Source organism: Falco cherrug, chromosome 1, assembly GCF_023634085.1.
Source record: "Falco cherrug isolate bFalChe1 chromosome 1, bFalChe1.pri, whole genome shotgun sequence".
Classification (NCBI taxonomy): Eukaryota; Metazoa; Chordata; class Aves; order Falconiformes; family Falconidae; genus Falco; species Falco cherrug.
Window position 1 is genome coordinate 109,876,621 of NC_073697.1, and position 23,485 is coordinate 109,900,105.

Sequence of the window (23,485 nt, forward strand, 5' to 3'; positions counted from 1 at the left end):
CCTTGAGTGAGCCAAGGAGCAAGGCACATGTTGCTTTTCAATTAACCCCCTTCTCATGCACACAGCCATGCTGGAGCTAAGCTCATTTGAAGAAGAAATATGTTTCATACCTACCAGCAGGGTGGACTGAAGACAAAGTAGGTCCTGAGTCACCCTAGAGGGATGGAGGGGTCTCTTCCAGCAGCGTTGGCGGAGCTGGGCTGGCAGTGTTGATATCCCCTCTTCCTGCCTTGGCAGTCAGATTGAGCTGGTGTTATCTCCTGGCGCCCTGTCATGCCTAAGGTTGTGGGTACCTGCGGTGGCTTAATCCAGGCTTAAAAATGATCGGGGAAAAAGCAAAAAGCAAGCTAGGGCTGTGCAGATTGGTGCTGCCTTGTGTCACGTCCCTGGGTGACTGTCAAACCTCCCCGCTCCCAGCCTGCAGTTGGTCCCCCTGAGTTCAAGGGTGAGTGAGATCCAAAGGTAGTTCCTCCAAACAGAGGCTTAATTTTGCATCATCTCTTTGTTCACTCTTCGGGCTCACATCTTCTCCAGCAGCACCAGCAGAGCAGAGGGTTTCTGTGAATTTGTTTGCATTTGAGCTGACAAAGTATTAAATAAAGAACTGGTGGGTCAATTATTGAGTCTCTGGTAAGTGATGGGGATGTGCAGTCCTCCTGCTGTACTTTTCATTTGGAAGGGAATTGATTAAACTGGAATCAGCCCCTGTTCTTGTTGATTTAAACCTGGAGTAACTGACAGCAGAATTTGATGCTTAGTGTTTGAAACAAACTTGGTTGAAGTGTGTCCTGAGGACAGCCTATATTTCTGGATGTGTGCTTAATTTGTGTGCTACTGTTCTGTTTGCTGTAGGAATGCTCCTTCCATTTGCCCTTTTGTGTAACACTGGCAGGGCCCATGTCACTTAAGGAAGCTGGGCTGCTGCATGGCTCTGCTCAGGGCATGGGGTGTTAGTGGCACAGGCTTTGTTTGGGATGTGCTTAAGCCTCCACTTGTGCTCCTGTTCAGGACAGCATTTAAATTGAAGTCTGGACTGTCCCAGGTCAGGATGCTTTTCTGAGCCTGGGTTGGAGTTGGGGTGGTGGTTCCTGCATCCCATATCCCAGCTGTCATTATGGGATGCTTTTGGCACACCAGCCCATGCCCTCTGCTGTGAGCAGCTGAACCTCTCTGTTGCACCTCAGAACAAGCTGCTAAAGTGCAGTGTCGTATGTGCTGAGCTCAGGATCTTGTAGCAACTTGCACACACCTCTGGGAGGAAACACAGCTGTTGACAGGGACAATATGCTCTTCTCATCATCCTGTTCCTGCTTTGATGTCCACCGTCACCTCCTCTAAAGGATGTCCTCCCTTCATGCAGGGAGGTGGTATCCCCTGTAGAGTGGCTCTGCTCCCTGCTAGCCAGAGCTGTTGGTCCCACTGCTGAAATTAGCAATGTAACATTTAAACTACCTCTCTCCCCTCTTGTGGGGCTGGCGAGGAAGGCAGTTCCCCTGTTCAGGGAAATGAAGGCTGTGTGCGTGGGCACTGCAGTAGCTCTGAATCACCCCGGCAGAGTGAGGGATCAAATCAAGTCACATTCCAGGGCATTAGACAGACGGTGGGAATTAAAAGCTTTACCTGGAAACTGGCTTTGTATCTCCAAGCCTGGCTTTTGTCTCCCAGCCCAACTATCTATTTTTGTCCTTCTATACTCTGTGTTGTTGTGTGTCGTGTATGCCAGTGCTTGGTGCCTGGTTGTGCAGCCAGCCCCAGCGACATTTGAGGAGCCCTCACTAAATACTGGACTGTGCAGCCTAGGAAGAAACATTCAGGCAGTATGAGAAGGTAGGCAAAGTGTAGTTTATCAAAACCAAGCTGCTTTGGGACTCATTAAAAGCTAAGGAAAGGCTCCAGCTGCTTTCATTGGGCTTGGGATCGGTCAGAGACTAGATAATTCCATCTGGGCTATTAGCAGTAAGGCTTGCTTGCTTTTGTTTCAGTCTGTAAGGTTTGGGGACAGGGTCTCCCTTGGGGGCCAGTCCTTCCCTGACAGGAGGAAGGTTTGCCTGCTTCAGCTCTGTCTTTGCTTTTCCCTTAATCTGGTCCCTGCGTGCACCCTGCCCTTTGTGTCATCGGTTGCTCTCTGCATCCCTGGGTGAGCTGAGCATCTCCCGTCAGTGCTGCTGGGCCTTGATCCCAGCTGTGGGCTGTCAGTGGTATGGGGCAGCTTTCGGGGTGCTGCAGAGGGCTCGCCTTAATTCCCAGAGCCTTGACTTTCTGACCTATAAAAAAACCCTCGTCTGTTTGGGTCTTGTGCTCTTTGAGGAAACATTTGAAATAATGATGCTTTTGTAACGGTAATAATGACATTAGGCTCTCATATGTAACTTTATTTATTTATTTATTTATTTGTCCTTTCTTAGAGGGAATTGCTGCTATTTTCTGGGCATCGGGCCCAATTCTTGCTTTGTTCTGTCTGAGTCCACACCGCATCCCGGATACTGCACCCAAAGGTGGAGCCTGTGTGGATGAGCACATCCAGACTGCTCTAAACCCGGAGGCAGATCTTTGTGCCTCCCATTACATTCCCACCCATTGTCTTGCCACCTGCGAGGTTTTCAGACTCGACCACATGATTGCAAAGCAGGTGGCATTTCCATCTAAATTAATATACTAGGAGTCCTTGGATGTGGGAAGGGGGTTAAGCTGGCTCAGGCTGGATCTGCTGTTGGACCTTGCTGCAAGAGACCCGTTTGTCTCCTGGTAGAGCAGCACAGATCACCTCTACGCAATAGGTGGGAGCTGCCTTGAAGCGAAAATGTGGCAGAGAGAAGAAGGAACGGCTGAGCGGTCTCCTGTTCTCCCAGGTCATTAGAGCATCCGTGTGCATCGTGTCTAGGTACAGAGCGATGACAAGTTTGGATGCTTCAGGAGAGAAATGTTTGCTTCCTGGAGAGAAGCAAATTAGGTTAGTTTGCCTAGTGTCAGTATGTTATGAGTCAGGGATGTTCATGAACATTTACCAAAATCTGAATGAAAACTGAATTTGTCATTACATAAAAAGGTTGGGTGTCATTTTACTGAGTTTTGGGAAAAATTCTCCAAATAATGGAGCTTTATTGTTAATAGACATCTGCAAGCCAGCCTGCAGGAGACTGCAGTTCTGTGTGCATTGATACAGGATCTGTGTGTTGTCAGGTTACCTGGCGGTACCAGCTGTGATCAACTTAACATGGTGATGGGTGACCAGGGCATGCAGTGTGTTCCAGCTTCGTGCCAGACCCACCACGCTTGAGCCAGCAGAAAGTCTGTGCTGTGGGAGCTGCCCCTACAAAATATTTCAGACACATTTTCCTGGGCAGGGTAAGTTTATGTGCATTTTGCACCATGTTCTCACAGCATTTCTCTTCTGCACTCCTTGCTCAAAAGTCTGCTTCCAGTAGCTTGTGGAACCACGGATTTATTGATTTGAACACAGGAGGAGATCAGGTAAAAACACTGGTTTGAGACCAACTCCCTGAGCAAACCACAGCTCAGCATTTTCCAGGGAGCCTGTGGCAGGCTGCAGGGAGCCTGTCCCCTTCCTAGCTGGTTATGGGACCCTGTCCCTTCCCGGAAAGGTTGCCAAAGGAGTGCTGAGTGTGGCCACGCTGTCTGTGGGTCGTGGCCCAGCCCATTGCTCACTCCTCTGTGATGCTTTACCTGCTGCATTGCTCTATGCCAGCAGCCACAAGCTGGTTGGGAGAGGCTGTGTTGGCTGTGCTGCGAGCAAGTGCCATGTGTTACTTCAGTCCCTGGTGTGTTCCCAGCCCCAGAAGCTGTGGGCAGCTCGCCCAGCCCACCTGGCTGGTGCTAAGCTCTGGAGGGGTTGTTGCTGTGAGCTGGGGTCTGCTACAGCAGCAGGGCACCAGATCTGGGCTGCCCCTACCCCTGTGAGCAGCGCTGTGACTGGAGCTGGCAATGGGCAGTGTGCCACCTGTGTCCCTGCTCAGTATGCAGCAGAGCACCTCCCTGGCACGGCCCCGCAGTGAGCTGGGGGGGCATGGGGGCTGTCACAGTCGCCAGGGGCTGGGGCAGCCCTTTTCCCCCTCCACAGCACGCCTGGGGTGCAGCGCAACGGGACAGCAGCTCCTGACCCTGTGCGGTGACCTTGCCCCCTTCGGAGAGGTCTGGTGGGGACCGACCCTGCTTTGGCAGGGAGATGGGGTGAACGGGTGTGGGGAGGTGATCCTCAACCCAACTTCTTTGCTCCCCCTGGGCATGGTGGGGCTTTGCTGGGAAATGGACAGGGGGCTGCCTGCCCACACTGGCAGCTGTGTGGCCAGGGCGGTGGGCTGGCCACAGCCCTCATTCCTCCGCTGCTGGGTACCGCTTTGTTGCTAGCTGGTGACATCACCCGAGAGCCCACCCCCTGCCTCTTATCCGTCTCTCCGTCTCGCTCATTTATTCACAGGCAGCGCTGGCAGGATCAGGGGCTGTGCGAGAGCCAGAGCTGGCGGCAGCAGCATGCGTGCGGCATCTGAGGCACAGGGCGCGAGAACCACGTAAGGTGCCTGCCAGAGCCTCCCCCCTCACCTGCCTCCACTTCGACTGGCAGAAACTTCACAGCTCCCTCACACGCAGTCCGGGCTTCTCCGGGGGGGCTTGGCACTGACAGCTGCATGCATGACACTCCGAAAAGGAGAGAAAATGACCATAAGTATCCAGGAACACATGGCTATTGACGTCTGTCCTGGACCCATCAAACCCATCAAGCAGATCTCCGACTACTTCCCCCGCTTCCCTCGCGGGCTCCCTGCCACCGTCGGCCGCAGCAGTGCCCTGCGCTCCACCGTCAGCCAGTCCTCTGTCAGCCCCGCTGAGGCCCCCCGTGAAGAGGATGAAGACGTGGACCAGCTTTTTGGGGCATATGGCACGACACCCACCGAGCAGCCAGCCAAGTGCCAAGCACCTGAGGAGGTGGTGGACCCCGAGGGCTATGAGTCTGACGACTGCAGTGAGTTCCTAAGTTTTCACGGGAGTTTGCTGGGTGCTGGGGGCGATGGTGGGTTTTAGCACTGGTCCCCCATCTTGTTGACTGAGCCGTGTGCCCTTCCTGGCTGCTGGCCATGCTGTCCATCCCTGGGATTACATTGCAGCAGGGACCAGCCCTCTGCTCTAGCCAGGGAGGCTGTCACAGCACTGCTCCGGTGCTGCCCCTGGGTGGAGGGAGGCCCTGGGAGTGTCCCTGCTGCAGCGAGGCTGGCCGCTGAGCCCAAACTAGGGAAGTCTCCCAAGAGCCACCAGTTGCTGTGCTTTGCCGTTGTGGTTGATTCGCTTCTCTGCCTCGTCCCTGCTCAGCTCCTTGCTTCCGAAGGCTGTCAGCTGGGCTCAGACCCTTTGGTTAATCTGTCTCAGTGGTGCAGCCTGCTCCAGCCACCCTGCTGATTAGCTGGCAATACGCGCCAGCATCACCCAGCTCCAGATAGGGGAGATTTGTTTGGAATGACATCTGCCTGGGAAATCTCTGCCCTCTCCCTCGGCAAACTCCAGCATGTCATTCCTCACCCTCCAGCTGCAGACAGAGCTCTGCAGGAGACATGGGGAGGCTTTTGAACTGAAGGCTTTGGTTCTGGTAAATGCAGGTGTTTGCAGCGAGGTTTAACCCCTCCCTACCTAAAATGTCCTTCCCACCCAGCTCGGTGGAGCTTGCAGGCTGCAAAGCAGCTGCTGTCTGGCTCTGCCAGCCACGGTGGCTGAGATAACATTGCTTTCCTTGAGATCTGTTAAAATCCAAGGTCTCAATTCAGCCCAGCCTTTAGGGGCCAGATCCTGCATGGGGCTGAGCAAAAAGTTTGAAGCCAGGAGATGCTAAGGAAGGGAGTCGAGTCAGTGCTGCTGAGTTGTGCTGCGTGCTCATCTTAGGGGAAGGCGGAGGCTGAGCTCCCACAACGCTGAGCTGTTTATGGCCCAGCGCCGGGCAGGTGGTGGCTTTCCCTGTGCAAAATGTCACAGCCCTGCCTTGGCATTGCTTTGTCGCTGCTGGGCTAGCCTGGGCTGCTGCCCTCTGTGCCGGACCCCAGAGCATGACCCCAGGGAGAGCTCCCCAAGGCGATGTGCTTGCTGTAAGGCGGCACGGCTACCCCCATGCCCCCTTTGCCTGCTGACCACCAGCTACAGCTCTGAGAGAGGCTGGGGCTCTGGGTTCAAGCCCCAGACTGACATTCCCTTTCTCCCTATCCTGGCGTTGGGGTCATGCTGTTGCTGGAGGCAGTGAGACCTGCTGCACTCCCAGGGAGAATATCTCTGCTAAGCCGTGTTTGTCCCAGACGGGCAGTTAACAGTGACTTTAACTGGATTTGAGTTATTTGCTGCTCTAATTATTAGATTGTCTTTGCTTGTCCCAGCAATAGAAATGGGAACAACTGGGCTTCAGGGGCAGAGGTGTGTGTGGGAGCTGAAGTGCTCAGGGGCCCTGGGGTGCAGTGCTTTCACCGGGTGACTCATGGGGAAATTGCCCAGGGCACTGCATTCTGCATTCAGCCCTGCCAGTGATTCTGGAAGCGGCTCAGCTCCCAGCGTGGCTTGGCTCAGTGCAGGGGGGCCAGCGGGTGTTTGTCTCACCCTGGCTGTTGTTAGGAAGAGTGTTTCTTGCAGTGTAACAGGTGTCAGGCAAACTGCTGAGGCTATTCTGCCAGATGTGTATGTGTGTGTGGGGGTCAGCTGGCAAAGGCACAGTGGTGCCAGGAGCAGAGCAGGGAGGTGGGACTGTTAGTGTCACATCTCTGGGGACAGCACGGGATGACCCCAGCTGCTCTCAAGACACTGGCATAAATGTGCAGGATGAGGCTGTTGCTCCTCCATGTTTAGCAGCCAAGTTGCAAAGCCAGAGGAGGGCTCGATGGTCCCATTTCCCAGGCAGGGAGCTGGGAGGCGATTTGTGCAGCCTGACTTGAGCCATCAGCTACACTGAAGAGTGTCTTTCAGCTCCCCCACTTCCCTGGCGGGTGATTCAGGGCTGCTGCATTAGTCACCTGCACTATATTTCCCCTGGGGAACCTGTCTCTGCCTGTGCAGTAAGAGGGTGTTGGGGTTAAGGTGGTGGCAGTACCCTCAGGTGACACATCGGGTTCAGGGAGTTGACAGAGGTCTCCAGGGGTGATGGTTTTGGAGCCTGGGTGCAGCGCCCACAAGATGAGGTCTTGCCAGGCAGGGGCACATCTTGCCTTGCGCTGCAGAGATGCTCCCGGCACAGCCCCGGAGAGGTGCGGGGAGAGTGATTTTGCCCTGGCAGGACCCATCGGGAGGAGAAGAGGATGGCTCCTTCCCATTTGTCCTATCTGCTTGTGAGTTTCCCTCCTCCAACACCAAAGCAATGGTGCTGGCTGACCGGGTGGGAGGGGTAGAGCTGCCCCTGCCTGGAGAAATGCAGCATTTGTCTGGTGTTCCCCGACTCTCCTCTCGTTCCTGCCCAGGTTTACTTCTCCAGCCTGGTGTTTCTGGGTTTCCAGCAGCACCAGCTTGACGGGTGACAGGGCCGTGTTGCTCAGTCACCACAGCACTGCAGGGTGGCATCGGGCTGGTGTGTTGCTGCCAGCCTCGCTGCCTGACCTCTGGCACCCCTGGTAGGGCTGCAGGGAGTGGTGCAGGGTAGGTCCTGCCTGTGCCCTGCTGCAGCTCGCCTGGGCTGGCTCTCTGCACCACTTTTCTTAATCCTTTGCTGAGTTGTGTTCCTGACCCCACCAGCAATTCTGGGAGGTGCCTGAGGAGCTGGCAGGAGCTCCCCTCCTCCAGACAGCCTCTCCCTGGGATGTGGGCAGCCCCAGAGCAGAGCAGCCCTGGGAGAAGCATCGGTGTCTGCTCCCATCCAAGTTGGGTCACCTGACCCAGAGGTTTGGCATCCACAGGGAGCCAGGGACGTGTGTGTGTGTGTATGCATGTTTGGTCCTTTGCAAAACCAAGAATCCCAGGGATGCAGGATGCAGGTGGGATCCCTTCAGAGATGAGCAGGGACCCAGCCAAGGTGCAGTAGGGTAGGAGGGGACCCGCTGCCACAGGCAGATGACACCAGTCACTGGGAGGCTGACGAAGAGGCTCAGGTTGATGGCTCTGGAACACATGAGGCTGAGGCCAGTGGATCAGGGCACCACAATGCAGCCCTGCAGAGCTGAGGAACACAGTGCTCAGGGGAGCAGTGAAGGTAGCAAGGAAAACAAGCGTGGTCCCTGCAGGGCAGCTGTAACCAGCCTGTTGAATGCAGTGAGAGGCCAGGAGCAGGCAGGGCCAGGGAGCTAACAGAGCAGATAATGAGCAGAGACGTCAAGACTGGTGTTCTGGGAACACCAGGAATCGCATGGAACCAGCCCTTCCCATAGGACCCGCCAGCAGTGCTTCTGTGAGGATTTGCACGGTTGTGGTTGGCACCCTCTGGCCAGCCAGATGGTGATGAGTCCTCTGGCATCCTTGGGAGAGGGAGTCATCACTGCCCTATGCCTCCTCTATCCTCCATCTGCAGGGGTGCTCTGGGACTGGAGCCCAAGCTGTACAGAGCAGGACTCTTCCCACAGCAGGTTTGTCCCCAGCGGAGCTGCTGAGAAGGTGGAATGAGGCAGGAGAGGCTGGGAAATGCATGTTTGATGCAAACCCTGCAGAAGAGTGGCTTGGTGCTGTTGGACCAGCACTAGCATCTGCTGTGAGCTGAGAGGATCAGGAGGGATTTGGGGCTGGGAAGCAGGGAGGTTCACTCCTACTGCCTGGGGACACCCAGCTGTCACCTCATCTTTGGTTCCCCTGGCTGGTGCCCTGTGACAGGAGCAGAGCCCTGGCCCCTGGGGTCTCCAGCCACCAGGGATGCATTCCACCCAGTCAGGTGACACACCACTGGGGGAGCTTGGTTCTCAAAGGAAAATAAGCAAATGCCAGCTAGGTGGCAATGTGCCACCTGGGAAGAGTTGGGTCTCGCCTGCTGTCTCCCCTGATTTCATGCAAATCACTGCCTTGATTTACTTTCCCCTCCACAGCACCAGTGTGAATTTATACCTGACAGAATTTTAAAGGTCTCTGAAATCTCTGCACAAGCAGTACAGAGGTAGAAACGTGGTCCCTCTGAGGGAGCACTGCTGTGGCTTCTCTCACCAGGGTACAGCACTGGAGAGAGCAGCCGTACAGCTTCTTCTGTAATGTGCAAGCAAGTTTCTAGCCCTTGAAGAAATGTTCCGTTCCCCTGAGCTGTTGTTTGGCTTTGGAGCAAGGCTGTGGCTAGTGCTGGAATTTCCTCCCTCCTCTGTATGTGTTTGGCTCTGGGTTTTTGGCTGGGGAGGCAGCCCAAGAGCAGGGGTTTGCAGTGGGAGCTGGCATTTCTGGAAGAGCTGCCCTATACTGTTCCTGCCAGTGCTCCAGGGCTGTTTATGTATGTGAAAACCCAGCCAGTTTTATAGTGTGCACAGCTTTATTCATGGGAGGAGCAGGCTTGTGAGCTTCCAAGCTGCAGCAGCCTAAAAATGAATTCTCCAAACTACAGCTGAGAGGCCCGTCCTGGTGCATGGCTGCTTGTGACGCCTGCTGCAAGCAACGCCACAGAAGTTATTTAGGAAGATTCTTATTTTGAGCAAAGAAGCTAATTAGGCAGGCAAAGCCATCATGCAGATATTAATTACTGGCTGCTTAAAGACATAAAGAAGAATGAAGGTCTTAAGGGGTGCAGGGTTTGCAAGTCACCTGGCAATGCTTTTGGCCAGACAGAAGGAGGCAGAAGAGACGATGAAGAGAAATGTGCATTGAAATGAGGAGGATATTTACTTCTGAAATGCAGCTCCTTAGCATATGCTGCCACTGCTATTTATAACCTTTGAATCGTCTTTTCAATCCAGATAAGGCCAAAAGAAGTATTTTTTAACTCAGGAAACTAAACAAACCACCACTGATTACAGCAGAGCCTGGAGCACGATTTTGCCAACTGTACCACAACCTGAGGTTCATACGCCAGTGTCAGACCTGAGGTTTAGGAGCTTGTAGCTCTCCCAGGGGAGACACAAGGTGTAAACCAAGGTGACTTTGGATTAGCTCCTGTATGGTTTCCTACAGGATACTTGGGTATCAGGAAGGTGCTGGTGTGCGGTGAGCTCTTACCCTTTCCTGCTGGCCAACCCCATCAGTGGTCCAGGCTGAGGCTGTTCATCGGGGGCTCCTGGTACTCCAAGGAGCCGAGGAGCCTTTAGCCCCTGGAGATGCTCATTCCGAGGGTGGCTGTGGCCAGGGACACCCTGAAGCACTGGAGGTAAATGCAGAGCCCCCAGTGAGGCCACACGTGAGGGTGAGAAGGGTCTGTCCAGGCATTTCTCCTCCAACAGTAATAGAAGGAACATATGGGCTGTGGCCTCCAGCATCTCTGCTAATGAAGGAGCTGTGCAGCTGCTGGTTAATGAGGAGCCCTCCTTCTGCCTGGCTCCCTCCCTCCCTGTCCAGCAGCCTGCCCAGCTATTCACCTTCCCCTGGTCCTGGAGTGCAGGAGGGGAGACAACGCCCAGCTGAAGGAGGGAGGCTCCCTGCCCCGAAGGGGCCCTGCCACCCTCATCCGTTCACTGACACCCCTTCCTTCAATGCACTCAAGCCCAAGGGGTTCCCAGATCTTTCATCTTTGTATTTAACACTGAAGGCAGTTTTGGGGGGTTGTTAATTGCAATACTGTATTTCATTAAAGGAAGAGAGAGGGAGAGATTTGAAGGCCATCTCTAAATTGAAATTGCTGAAAGTCTAATTGCTGCTGACATCAGGGACCATTTAGTGCTGTAAAACATAATTGCATCTCTGAACTGTTCTGAGCAGATAAGTGTTCCTCTGAACACTCCTCCTGAAGAAGACAGAAGAGCTGATGAGCATCCATCAACCAGCCTCATGAAGAAGTAGCTTCCTGCTCTGGAGGTTGCCAGGGGCTGGCGCTGTGTCTCTGAAATGAAGTAATATTAATTGCCATAGATTTTAAGTGGAAAAAAAAGGCAGTGAGCAATTACAAGACAGAGAAGTTGTGCTTCTTCCTCACTCTTGGTCTTGTTGAATTCAACCACATCTGTGGAGCTCTCAAGGAAGGAAGGTCTCCTGCCTGTGTGCTGCATCTGGTCCCTGCTGGGTTTGTGTGTAGGACTGGGAACATCCTACCCTGTTTGCAGCAGCAGATCAGAGTCCTGCGATGCTGCCAGCTGGCACCACATGGTCCAGGTGCTGATGGAAATACCTGTGTCCCAGCATGGTGTACTGCCCCTGGGACATGTCCCAGAACTTTCCACAGGAAACTTTTTCATGGAGTAGCTCATAGTATTACTGACTTTCAGAAGTGTCTGGTTTCCACCTGCCTTCACCACTTCCCCAGGTGATGCTGAAACCCACAGTAAAGCCTGTAGATACAGTAGCTGTAGATTCATGCCAGAGGTCAGTGCTACTACCAGACCTGGGGGCTTGCAGCTGCCAGGGTCTGCAGCACCTTGACTTAGCACCTTGTGGGATTCATCCCTGATGAGCTGCACGCCCTCTCCCTGCGGAGGCACATGAGTTGCAAGCAGCAGCCCTAGCAGGTCTGTGCATGGACAGGGAGCGCTACAGGTGCTAGGTGAGCTTGGCCTCGGCTGTGGGAGCTCTTGGGACTGACAGTGCTGTTTTCCATGGGTAACTCTGGGAGTTTTCAGGAGTTCACTCCCATGTGCCCAGGGCATCAGTCCTTGAGCTGCCCTGGTGCTTGCTGCCAGCACTGCCCTATCTGTTGTGTGCTGCTGGACTGGGATGAGGTACTGCTGCAGCCAGGGAGGCAGGGGTGCACGCAGCCTCCCACCAAAGTGATCTTCAGCAGCCCTGCTTGGAAATGGCAAGAAACAATTTCTGTGCCTCCTGAGGAGTCATTTACTAACATTTCACATGGGGCTGTAAGTGCACAGAATTACTTGCTGCCTTTCAGGACCTTTAAAATTATCTCCATTGCAGAGGAAAATTAAAGCAATGGAAGAATAGGGACCTGTCTTTTATAGTGCATTAAAAAATACCCAGTCTGAAGGTTACTGAACCTGTGCTTTCTGTAAGGGAGAGCTAATCCAGACAATCCCCAGCAGTCTTTTTACTGCTCTACTCGGATCTCCTGGCACAAAATCCTTGAGCAGATTATCTTGGGAGCAGCGGTGCTGATAAGCAGAGGGACTTAAGGCTTTTGGACTTCTTTTTAATTAGTTCTGTAGTGGGGTTTTTTGTGTACACCTCAGTTTCTCCTAGCATAGAGCCTTGCTGGGCTTTCTAATAGCAGTTGCACGGCAAAAAGCTTCCCTGGCTTTGGAAGTTAAGGAGCCCACTCAGTCATCACTTCCTTCCTCTGCAGGCTTTGCTGAAGTTTGTGGGTCTGTTCTGCAAGCTTTGGTGCCTCTTCCTTGTCTTGAACATCTCTTGGGCTGAGAAACTCTTCTCCTTGGGGTGTCCCAGGATACCGAGGGGGTGGATCTGCCACCTGCATGGGCCAGGCATGGGGGACGTAGCCTGCAAGGGCAGGGGCTGGGCAAGGGAGCAGAGCAAAGATTTATCACTGCGTTTTGCCTTTCATCCCACAGGTATAAATAGAAGCTACTTCAGCTTCCCCATCACCCTGGGCGCTGATGGGAAATGTCAGCAATAAACAAATTTCTGCCGACTCCACCAAGAAGGGCGGTAGCGGCGCTGTGCCAGGATGCCGCGCTGCCTGCAGGCTCCAGGCACACTCTCCATGTCCCGTGGCTAAGCCTGGAGGTACATCTGCCAGTTACGCTGGCCTCTAATAACTTTGTGGCCCACTGAATTAATCAGGATGCTCAAAGGTCAGTGGGAGAAGAGCCACATTCCTGTGCAAGTCAGATGTATTTCCTTTTTAGAGCCAGTGTTAAATGCCAGACCTGGCTGGCACCTTCCCATTAATCTCTCCCAATTCACAGAGGGGAAAGAGGGTCAGAACCTGCTAATGAGTTCAGCTCTCCTAATGGTTATTTTATCATTGGAGCAGAATAATTGTAATAATAATGATACATCCTGCCTGCTGTCTGAGGAGCGCAAAGCTGCCTTTGTAATGCCTGACAAAGACATTTATTTATATTTTTTTATTTGCAGCCTGTGTGATTAGAGGGCAGTGTTCAGAATAGCCCAGTCGAGTTAAATACATCTAGTAACAGCGCTTCGAGTCTAATTGCTGCCCTTTTCTTTTTTAGGCACTTGCTCCCCTAATTAAGAGCACAATCGAGTTGCATCTCAGCTGTGAGGATGGGTGGGAGCGGGGAAAGCAATCAAAGAAGGGCGATTCGGCTGCTTTGCAGAGGGCTCTGTTTGGAGCTGACTGCTGCAGCCTGGAGGCTTTGGGCCCAATCCTGCCAGCTGGAGATGGCAGGTCTCCCACAGCCAAGGCTGGATATGCTGCCAGTGGTTTGCAGGATTGGTGAGAATGGTGAGACCCATGCTGGTGTTTCGGTGTTGGCTTGCCTGGCTGCTTGCTCAGTGTGCTCCCTGCTCTGGGAGCGCAGGGCCGGCTCTCCAGCTGGGCTGCAGTCCTGTGGGGGTTTGCATGGAGCTGGTGTGAGCTGCAGGGGTGGCTCCCACCCCTGGATTCAGCTGGAGGTCTCCTGCTGCCATCTCTGGGAGCGGCTGGCCGGGGATGCAGGCAGCTTGGGCGCCAGCCTTGTCTCTGTCCTCACTGCTGTGCTGGATCTGGCTCCCAGCAGCACATCCCCAGGAGGTAACAGAGACTGTGGGGCTGCCACTGCATCGCAGGCGCTCTGCTCCTGTGGGAGATAGGTCCTCAGCATCCACCGCCCTGCTGGGTCCTGGCTCTGGCAGCAGTGCTCGCCCTAGGCTCTGTAACAGCACCTTAGCTGCCAAAGCCCAAGTTAGCCTGATCCTTTTTGTCATCTCCATACGGCTGCATTTTTAAGCAATTAGCATAACATGTTCTGCTGATGTTTTTACATTCCTCTGCCGAAGGCTGACCCTTCCTTGAGAAACAAGGCTCACCATCAATGAACAATATCCCTGTATAAAGGAAAACCCCTCCAGGGCTGGAGGAGAGCTGGAGATGGAGGCCCACATGGCTGGGGGGAGCCATGCACCCCCATTCATGCCCTCCCATCTGCTGGCAGCTCTGAGATGAACTGCTCAAGGTTTGCTCATGGACCACCAGCACTGGGGAGCAGGACTTCAGTCCCCATCTGCAAAACAAGCATCTGCTGCTGAGTTACAGTGTTCTTAGTTTTTGCCCATCTTGCTGGAGCGGGACTCCCTGCTGCCCTCACCCCTGGGGCAGGTTGCGGTGCTGAGAGGACAGGAGGCTTTGTCAGTATTTCCTGGCTGAAGTCTGTTTTCACGCCAGGCTTTTAATTTGTTTCATAAATTGCCAAATCCAGTGAGCTAAGCCGCGGGCCCCCTTCTGTGATAAAAATAAAATAACAGCTTGAACTTGGGAGGGCCGAGCGGTGGGGCTGGCAGGAAGCGGTTGATTAAAGGGCAGGTGGAAATGATGAGGCTCTGAAACCGGAGGCTTCATCTTCCGCTCTCAAGTGAAAATGCAGATTTGTCGAGTTTTGCTGACTTGGCTTTTGCCCACGTGCTGTGGAGCCTCCTGCTACACACACCCCGTGAGCTCCCCACTGATGAGTGCAGGCAGGGGGCAGGCAGCCACCAGCACACTGTGCTTTCCTCCCCCTTGTGTGATGTACTGTGAGCCTGGCTGGTAGTTGCTCTGGAAATGCCTGTTTGGGCCAAACCCAGAGATGATGCACAAGGTGTTGCGGGTTTGGTCTCACCCTGTATCACTTCCATCTTCCCTGAGCCCTGGCAGGTAAACCCCACTGGTTTATGACTTACCTAAACCGATAGGTAATGCGCCATGAAATTACTCCAGAACAAGGAGGGATACATTATTCTGGCAGAAATCTCTCTGAATATTTGCTGTACTTTGAAGGCAAGATACTTGCTCTGGAGCAATGTTTTTTACTTGCTAGCAGGCATACCTGTAGTTCGCTTGTGTTTGGGCTGGGAGATCGCTGTGAAATTGCAGCAGGAAGATTTCAGTTCCCTGACTATCTGCCACCTCCCAGGGTGCCTTGCTGCAGAGGCTATTGACACTGGAAAAAAAGCACCTTCTTTCCTGCTAGAGAGTTTGTCTAACTTACCTCGCAGGCAACAAACGCTGCTTTAATACTAAGCAAAATCCTTCTGGTTTTTACTTTGGAATTTTTTTCCCCTGCTCTGAACCTGCATGCATGGCGGGAAGGTGCAGTTACCTTGGAAACAGTGGTGGGATGCTGCATGGTGGCAGGGCAGTGCTTCCCTTTTGGGAAGGTGGGCATGGAAAGGTGTGGGTTGCCAGGTCCAGAGCTGCCCTGGAAGTGCAAGGCTGGTGGCCAGCAAAGCTGTACCAGGGGAGATGCTGCTCTGCATCCAGGCTTTGGTGTGCAAATTGGCTCCAGGAGCCTTGAAGAAGGTTAAACCATGTTTCTGGAAATAATGTCTTTTTAAGGCTTTTCCTCTGTTTTGGATTAGCGTGACTTGCTCAGATCATCCAAAGGGAAAGAATTTCTCAAATCAAATGTTCTTTTGGTGCTGAGACTCTTTTGCTTTGTTCTGGTCTCTTGCCACTTCCCTGTGGTCCAATCCCAGGAGATGTCCCGTTGCTGCCATTCCTGGGTTGCAGATGCCGTAAGGGAATGCTGCTCTGATTAAAAGCTGTTGGTGTTTTTCATTTTAACCATAAAAGTATTTCCATTCTCACTGGGTTTAATTTACAGTTTGCAGCCAAATTGGAGCTGGGAAGGGATCCCATTGGTGGCTCATTTGTTTGAAGGTGTCAGTATACAAATACGCATTCTGGGAATGCAAGTGGTGCCGCAGGGGGAAGATGTGCTGAGTGGGCTTTGGCTGTGTCCCAGCTGTGCCCTGATCTTCCTGGAGAAGAGCCTTCAACTCCTGGGGTCCGGGAAGCTGCTGGCTGCAGTGGGGCTGCTGATACATGGGGGCGACCATGTGAAAGCCTGCAGAGGCATAGCCTCTGTGCTGGCTGCAGTGCCTGGGTGAGTCACAACGTTCATGCCTCTTGCTCCTCTCCCACAGCTGTACCAGCCCCACCGGCCAAATGTGGAGATGGCCACCAGCCTCCCAGCACAAAGCCATGTTTCATAACAGGGCTCACAGGATGGTATTTATGTGTTATAATGTCTGCAGTCGTTTCTCTAGCATCTTCATCCACTGCTTTTGTGCTTAGAGGGAGAAGAGCCAGTGTTTGTTGGGCCCTGCAGGTTAATAACATCTTTTCTCCTTTACAGCCACGCTGGGGACACTGGATTTCAGCTTGCTGTATGATCAAGAAAACAACGCTCTCCACTGCACGATCAATAAAGCCAAGGTATGTCTCTGTGCTGGGTGTGTGAGCAGCAAAGACCAAACGTGCCTGGAGATGGCCACCTTTGTCCTGCATTACGGGGCCACCAGAGCCCTGACAAAACTACGAGGCCACCTGGGTGCCGTGGCTGTGCCAAACAAATGGGCAGCAATGAGGGGAGTGAATGGAGACACGTGGGTGTCCCCCTGTCCCTGGGTTGCACTGGGGGCTCTAGTGTCCCCAGCTGCAGCCATCCCTTTACCAATGTCACTTCCATCCTGACACCCAGTGCTTCTGCCCTCTCCTTCCCCTCCATCGCTGCCTTCCAGGGTGTTTCCAGTGGGACAGAGATGGCTCATCCCTGTGGTGAGATGGTTGCAGCTACTGATGCTTTTTAGAGAAGCATCCAACCCTATGTTGTTATTTACTTGATGCTGTGACCGGCTGTCAGTTTATAAATGGCTCTTTTAAATGCTGCTAATCATTGCCACAAAGTGCTCTGCCTCAGCGCCTTTGCCGTCTGCATGATTGATGCAATTAGGGGTTTTTTGCACATTTTGGAGCAGAAACATAGCTGAGATCCTGATTCTGCCTCTAGGCCTGTGGAAGGTGCTTTTGGGCACTTCTTGGTTCCTCTGCTTTATGTGGCATGAGGGCTCCAGGTCAGCACAGCTGGGCCCCAACAGAGGTGGGTTGGTGGAAGAAGACCTAAGTCCCTGTTGATCTTGGAAAGGGGTGGAGGGTTTTTACAGAAGACAGGAGAAACTGCAGGAAAACAGGCTGTGAGCTGAACTCCCAGAGGATCAGCCCATGATATTTGCCTTCATAGGATGCTCCTCTCCCCTCCAGCTGCAACTGGCTTATTTTCAGCCCCCACCCCAAAGCCTGCTGTGCTGGGTGCTGAGAATGCACATGCCTGCCCCAGGGTTCTCCCGAGCTGGAATAAGACCTCGAGCATGAAAGCCTGGCTTTGGGGATGAGCATGGAGGCATCTACCCTGGCGGAGCTGGAGCTGCTCCTGGCCAAGGGGTGAGCACAGCACCCACAGCTCCCTGGGCAGGGCTGCTGGGGCAGGGATGTGGCAGCCAGCAGGTTTTGCTTCCCTCCACGCCACCCCCCTGCCTGTTGCCTGTGAATTTGCCAGCAGCCTCTGGGTCAGGCTTCCCTTGGTGTACTCGGGAGCGGAGCCAAGGAGGAGATTTCTAATTGGGTTTGCAGTGGGTGGAAGTCAGGGAGGAAGGAGACCTGCAAGCGGCAAGTGATAGATCTAACATTAACGAGAGCAAAGGCAGGGCTGATGAAGGAGAGCTCTAGTCCTTGCCGTGCCCGCCCAGCTGTATGGGAATAGCAGTTGCTGACCCCGACCCACAGGGCTGGGGGCATCACGCAGCACCAACATCGCTCCTGCTTGAGGGGTGGGCAGACCCCCCCTCACCGCTCTGATATTCAAGCATTTGAGTCCTGTTCATTTCCATTCTGCTCTCATTCTCCCGTTTTTCTCTTTTATTTACATTGCCATCTGCTCGCTCTTATTTCATCTCTCGCCTGGGGAAAGCTGCCAAAACTTGACTACAAAAAGGTAAGGGCCAGGGCCTCTGGCTGCCATCAGTGGGAGCCAGCGCTGGCTGCGTAGACGTTAGAAGTAGTGCTGTAGAGGAGGTGATGTGGTGGCCAGGGAGCACCAGGGCCATGTGCATGAGCCACAGCCCAGTGCTGGGACGTGTATTGCTGCTGGACCTGGGCTGGGGCCAGCCTGGCCAGTGTCTTGGGTGTGATGTCGCAGGCCCCCAAGGAAAGTGCTCTTAGGACGTGTGTCCTGACTCCAGCATCTCCTGGAGCCTCAGCTGCTGCCAGCAGTTGTTAAAACCTGGACTATTTCAGCTACGTGAGCAGTGGTTTTCTTTCCCTCTTCGATAACTCCCCCAAATAACTCTTTCCCTTTAGATCTTTTTGCTTCTCTCTTTATTTTAATCTGCAGCACTTTTGTATCTGCCAGTGTCCCTCCTAAGTCCTGTTATTTGCTCCTGGGGAGCGGGAAGGGGATTCGCAGGCCCCTGGAGACACCGGTGGTGGGATTTAACCTGTTGTGCTCTACCACCAATTTTCTGCTGTGCAGCCATCAGCTGCGGTATTGTGCAGGAGGTTGGGTAGCCACTCCATGCCGGGGGCTTGCCCTGGTGCCTGGGGACATCTGAGGTATTTCTTGGTGTACGTTCACAGCGGGATCTGCAAAATACTGGGTGTTTCCAGAACCTCAGGTCAGCCTGTATTCCAAGTTTGGGTGGAGCTGGAATAGGGTATGAAAGGAGGCTTGCTTTACTGCTCGAAGTATGGGTGTGGAAGCTGGTAGCCATGGGGCTGTCCCCAGGCTGTGTGGTTACACCAGGAGTGAGGTGCTTGGCGCTTCAGTTTCTGTCATAACTTATAGAAGTGACCTGCTATCAGGCACTTTGTGCCAACAAGTGGGTAGCTGGAAGTTGATTTTGGAAGGCAGCTCTGCAGGTGCTAGCCAGGGAGGTGAGGGTCCTGGTTCCTCCTGGAGATGAATGGCTGAAGTGCAGGGCTGCTGTTAGTCCACATGGGGTTTGCAAGGCAGGTCCTGTCTCTGCAGGGCAAGGGAAGACCATGGCATGCTCAGGGACCATCTGCCTCCACTCTTAACCTGGTAGGACCGTCCTCTGCTTTGGTGTTGCCTTCAGCGGGTGCTGTTGGAGTGTGGTCTCAGCAGGTGGGGCAGCTGCTGTGCCTCTCCCCACACTGCCTGAGCTGGCACCAGGTTGTCACCCCTGCCACGCTGGCCTGAGCCCCAGGCAACTGCAGCAGCATCGGGGCTTGCTGGTGCTGCACTGTGGGGCTGAAGCAGGTGCTGTCCTGGGGTATCATGGCACTGGGGGGAGGTAAGGACCAAGAAACCCCATCTCTCCCCAGCTGGAGCAGGGCTGTCAGGGCATGCACAGTGTTCCTGCTGCCTCTCCCTGGTCGGCAGAAGGCTCAGGACCCTGTGCAGGCAGGAGCAGGCAGGCTGCCAGCAGCCGCCTCACGCTAATGGCTTTCGGTCTTGGCAGCAGCCCTGCCCATACCCTGCCTTTCACGCTTCAGACGCGGCTGAATTCAGGCACGTTGCGGCTCAGCTCAGATCGATGGGAGAATAAATCAAGGTGGTGTGGGAGCCCGTTTCTGGACTGCGGGAGCAGCCGTGTGGCGGGCTGGCAGGAGGGCTCTCCCCTTGCTGCCTGCTGCCATGCATGAGTGCCGCACGCTCTCCTGGGGTTATGTTGATCTGTGCTGTCATGTGGGAAGCAGCCGGGCTGCCCCGGGCTGTGCCGGGCATCACCCTCTCCTACAAAATGTGATAGAAAGTGATATGATTAACATGCAGGCACCAGGGTCTGCGCCCTGGCGTGCCGTGCCATGGCTTGGTTGAGGGTCTCATTTTCTGCTCAGTCCTGCAAAGCCCAACCTGCTGCCTGGAGTGAGGTAATAACCTGCTATAGGGGAATCTACAGGGGTGTGGGGCTGTGCTGTCCTGTAGCACTGTTGGTCTCCTGCTTTCAGGAGAAAGATGCCCTGGGCAAGCCTCAGGTGGCTGTGCAGGCAGCTCCCTGGCCACAGAGAGGCCATGCAGGGCAGATGCTGCTCATGTGAGCATACCTGGGCTGCTCTCCCTGCGCCACTGGCTGCAGCCACAGCTAGAAAACTTTGGAGTTTCCACTCTGCTGAGCATTTGGATGCTCCCCACTTCTAACCGAAGCCATGTGCTGGAGGTCTGCACTGAGCATTACTTAGGGATTTACCCATAAATATTTATCACTGCAGAGAAATTCCCATCTCAAAGCTGTGTGTCTGTCTCCTCTGGGCTGTCAGGGTGGAAGCGTGGAGTTTGCCCCATTTTGGAACAGGATACCTTGGCCCAGGAAAAGATACCCAGGCAGGTTTTGGGGCAGTGGGGAGCCTGCTCACCAGGCAGGAAGCTCATCATGGGGCAAATAATGGAACCAATCTGTCTCCTGTGATTTCTGTATGCCTCTAGCATGGTGTTAATTGGCAGCCCGATTAGCCCAACTTGTAATTAAATCCTATTGATTAGCTAAATGTCACTGGCACGGAGAGCAGCTGGCAGTAGCTGGGATCCAGCGGGGCTGTCAGTCTCCATAGGATTACAGCAGGGATTTTGAGCTTGGGTAGAGGAAGGGAAAAGATGAAACTTGTTCTTGGCTCTATCGCCCATGCCACAATGCACAGCACCGTAAATTGGTCCTGGTAGAAGGACTGGTTGGAGCCAGGACTGCAACCCCATGACTCTGCCCCCGTGTATGAGCCCTGTGCCCTCCTCTGCCTCTTGGCTCTCTTGGAGAAGCTTTAGGCTGAAGGTCCCTCCATGCAGGGGAAGCAATGGTGCTGGTCACCCTGAGGGTCCCTGGCAGGGGTGAGCTTCCACAGGAGCAGCTTTGTAGGGCAGAGCAGTCAGAGCTGCTCTCATTGTGCCAAACTCATGCCTAGTGACATGGGAGGGAGGTAGATGTGACATTAGGAGCCATTTTCCAGGCTCCTGTCACTCCGTCTTCCATAGCACATCTATTAAAAAAGCCTTTAATAGCCTTCTCGGAAGGTAATTTAATTGAACTGAATTGATGGGTAAATTACAGAGCTGCCTGTCTTTATCCATCCATTTTCATGGGAATTTGCTTGCTTGCTTCTCTCACGCAGCGTTGGGCCAGTGGGGCACCTCTGCTGCAGGAGGCTGGGGAGGGCCTTTGCTTTGCTCAGCTGTGAGCAGTTAGTGCACCTGGCCGGCTCCTGGGGACCAGCCCAGCCCCTTGCTGCTGTGTCTGCCTGTGGAGCCACAGCCCAGACCACCATCTTCCTCCTGGCCTCCGTATCTGCTGCCTTCCTCTTCTGCTGGGCCAGGGACATCACCGGAGAGGCACTGCAGTTAAAGCAGAGCCATTTAGCCTCTATTTGCTGATATTTTTATCCTTTTGGCTCTGCCTTAGAAGCAAAATCCTCTTTGCTGGGCACCATTTGGTCTCCCTTGCCCAGGGCAGCATGCTTGTCTCCAAAGCAGAGCCCTCACCAAGGTCAGGAGCAGCTCAGGCCCTTGACTGAGTTGTGCAGATCAGGGAGGGGTGGAACAGGGGTGTCCTTAGTGCTGTGGGTTAAGCTGGATGCATTATTTCATACGTATAATGTATGAAAGCAATTTCCTCAGCGTTTCCATCTTTGATTTGCCCAAACCCAGGCCTTGATGATTACATTTTCTTTGCACGCAGCCTTTCCACCAGCAGCCCATACAAACGCTTTCCTGCCAGGTGGATCCCTGGCAGCTGCACACACTCGTTAATCCCAGGCACCAAATACTCTGCTCATCGCACAAAGGGTGTGACAAGTCTTTAGCATCACCCAGCCTGGTTTCCATGCCCGGGTTGGAGCTGGGGTTGGATGGGAGAGAAACCCTCCTCTGATCCGGGCAGAGGGTTGCCTTCAGACAGTCTAGAAACAACTCCTGCAGGGATCCTGCAGCCAGACTGGAAATAATCCAAGGATTTACATGATGTAGGCATTATTATTTCCACCTAGGACTGGTAAAAATTAGGCTCCATTTTTCGTGCTCCTGTGTTACTTCCCTACCCTGTGGAGTTTGTTCCTGTGTGGTCTGTGCATTTATGGCTTTGGGCTGGGTTTGTGCATCACCCTTGGATAATTTTCAGCCTGCTAGTTGTTTAGAAGAGGAGATTGTCTCCTCCCCCTGCCTGAAGCAGGATCAACTCCAGAGCATCACTGTAGTGAACATGATCTACATCATCCTTTATGAGCTGTGAGGGTCTCGTAGAAAAGCCATCAGGAATGGCTGTGGCAAATGTTTATTTGCATTTGTGCTCCAGTACCCCCAGATTTCCTTCAAATACCATGGCAGTTGGCTGGCGACATCCTCCCACTGGCCTGAAAGCTGTTCTTCCTTCAGCTGTGCCTTAATAACAAAGAGTAGGTAGGTGCTATCACACCCTCTGGGAGTGCTTAAAAGTAACACCACAACAGCAGAGGTGTATGTTTGCTCATAAGCAATTATTAAATGACAAAACCCTGTAATTTTAAACCTTGAAAATCACTGCACTGATTTACTTAACCCCCAAATTAATTGTGATCAGGGTGTCAGAACTGCTGGAAGAGAGAAGAGGTGCTTTGCAGCCAATGCCAAGTGCAGGTGAGAAGCCTTCCTCTAGCCCCTCCTCAGCACAAACGATGTTTGAACACTTGAGTGTGCTCAGCTTTTGCTGTGTAGCCTGGATCCTGCACCAGCCATACTCTCCTCCTTCCCCAGTCCCAGGGAAACTGTGCGATTACCGGTGACATCCTGGTGAAACAGGCATCTGTAGATGGGCTCAGTGAAGCCACCCTGCCTGCCCAGCCTCTCGCTGTTGTCCTGACTCCTGCTTTTTGTCATTTCCTCTCCAGGGCCTGAAGCCAATGGACCATAATGGTTTGGCTGATCCGTACGTCAAATTGCACTTGCTTCCTGGAGCCAGTAAGGTGAGAGCCTTTTCGCTTCTCCTTCTCTTCCTGGGGCTTTGCCTTTCGTTTTGAAATGGGACCCGGGAGGTTCCCCAGGGAGAAGCTCTTTTCCCAGAGGGCTGCTGGTTGCTGCAGCCAGACCTTGAGTCTCCTGCCCTGCTCTCACTCAGGAGAGCTCGGTGGCAGGATTAAGAACTGGGGCTAAATCCACCCTTGAAGGGATGGCAAGTGCCTCTGGTAAACTACTGCCTGGGAGCCGCTGCCAGCCTGGCTCCTCACTCGTGGGAGCAGGGGGTGTGAGTGCCGCGCTCCAGAAGCCCTCGGGAAGCACCAAGTGAAACAATCTTGAGCTATAAACAAACCAACTCCTTTTTTCCCCCTTTTTCTTCTGCATTTAAAAAAACCCCTCAGATCATAATAAAACAGAGTGTAAATCATAAGGGAAATATTTCCATCTACTTAGGTTCAGCGCTTGCTGGAGAGAAGAGTAATTAAAGATATTGATGTGTAGTGAGAGCTTGGTGTAACTGATGGGGATGCTGAATTTAAATGTTAAATGTATGTGTTATGAATATTAATTGCACTCTTATTTTACACTGAAGGAAAGACCTTTTTGGGGGAGGTATATTTACTTGTTATGGTTCAGTT

At 53.4% G+C, this 23,485-nt stretch overlaps 1 protein-coding gene across 3 annotated transcripts in view; it reads left to right on the forward strand.

Moving 5' to 3' along the window:
* DOC2B (double C2 domain beta) overlaps positions 1 to 23,485 on the forward strand; it is a 51,810-nt gene that overhangs the window by 10,557 nt on the left and 17,768 nt on the right. Inside the window, exons 1-6 of one of the 3 annotated variants that reach the window (XM_027806332.2) lie at positions 1,593 to 1,827; positions 3,181 to 3,345; positions 4,436 to 4,978; positions 16,272 to 16,351; positions 17,883 to 17,906; positions 22,781 to 22,855. In XM_027806332.2, coding sequence (XP_027662133.1) covers positions 4,648 to 4,978; positions 16,272 to 16,351; positions 17,883 to 17,906; positions 22,781 to 22,855 — 510 coding nt within the window. In that variant the 5' untranslated portion in view covers positions 1,593 to 1,827; positions 3,181 to 3,345; positions 4,436 to 4,647. Of the gene's footprint in view, positions 1 to 1,592; positions 1,828 to 3,180; positions 3,346 to 4,435; positions 4,979 to 16,271; positions 16,352 to 17,882; positions 17,907 to 22,780; positions 22,856 to 23,485 lie in introns of those variants that run through there. The other 2 variants (XM_055726078.1, XM_005439724.3) reach the window with 2 other exon arrangements.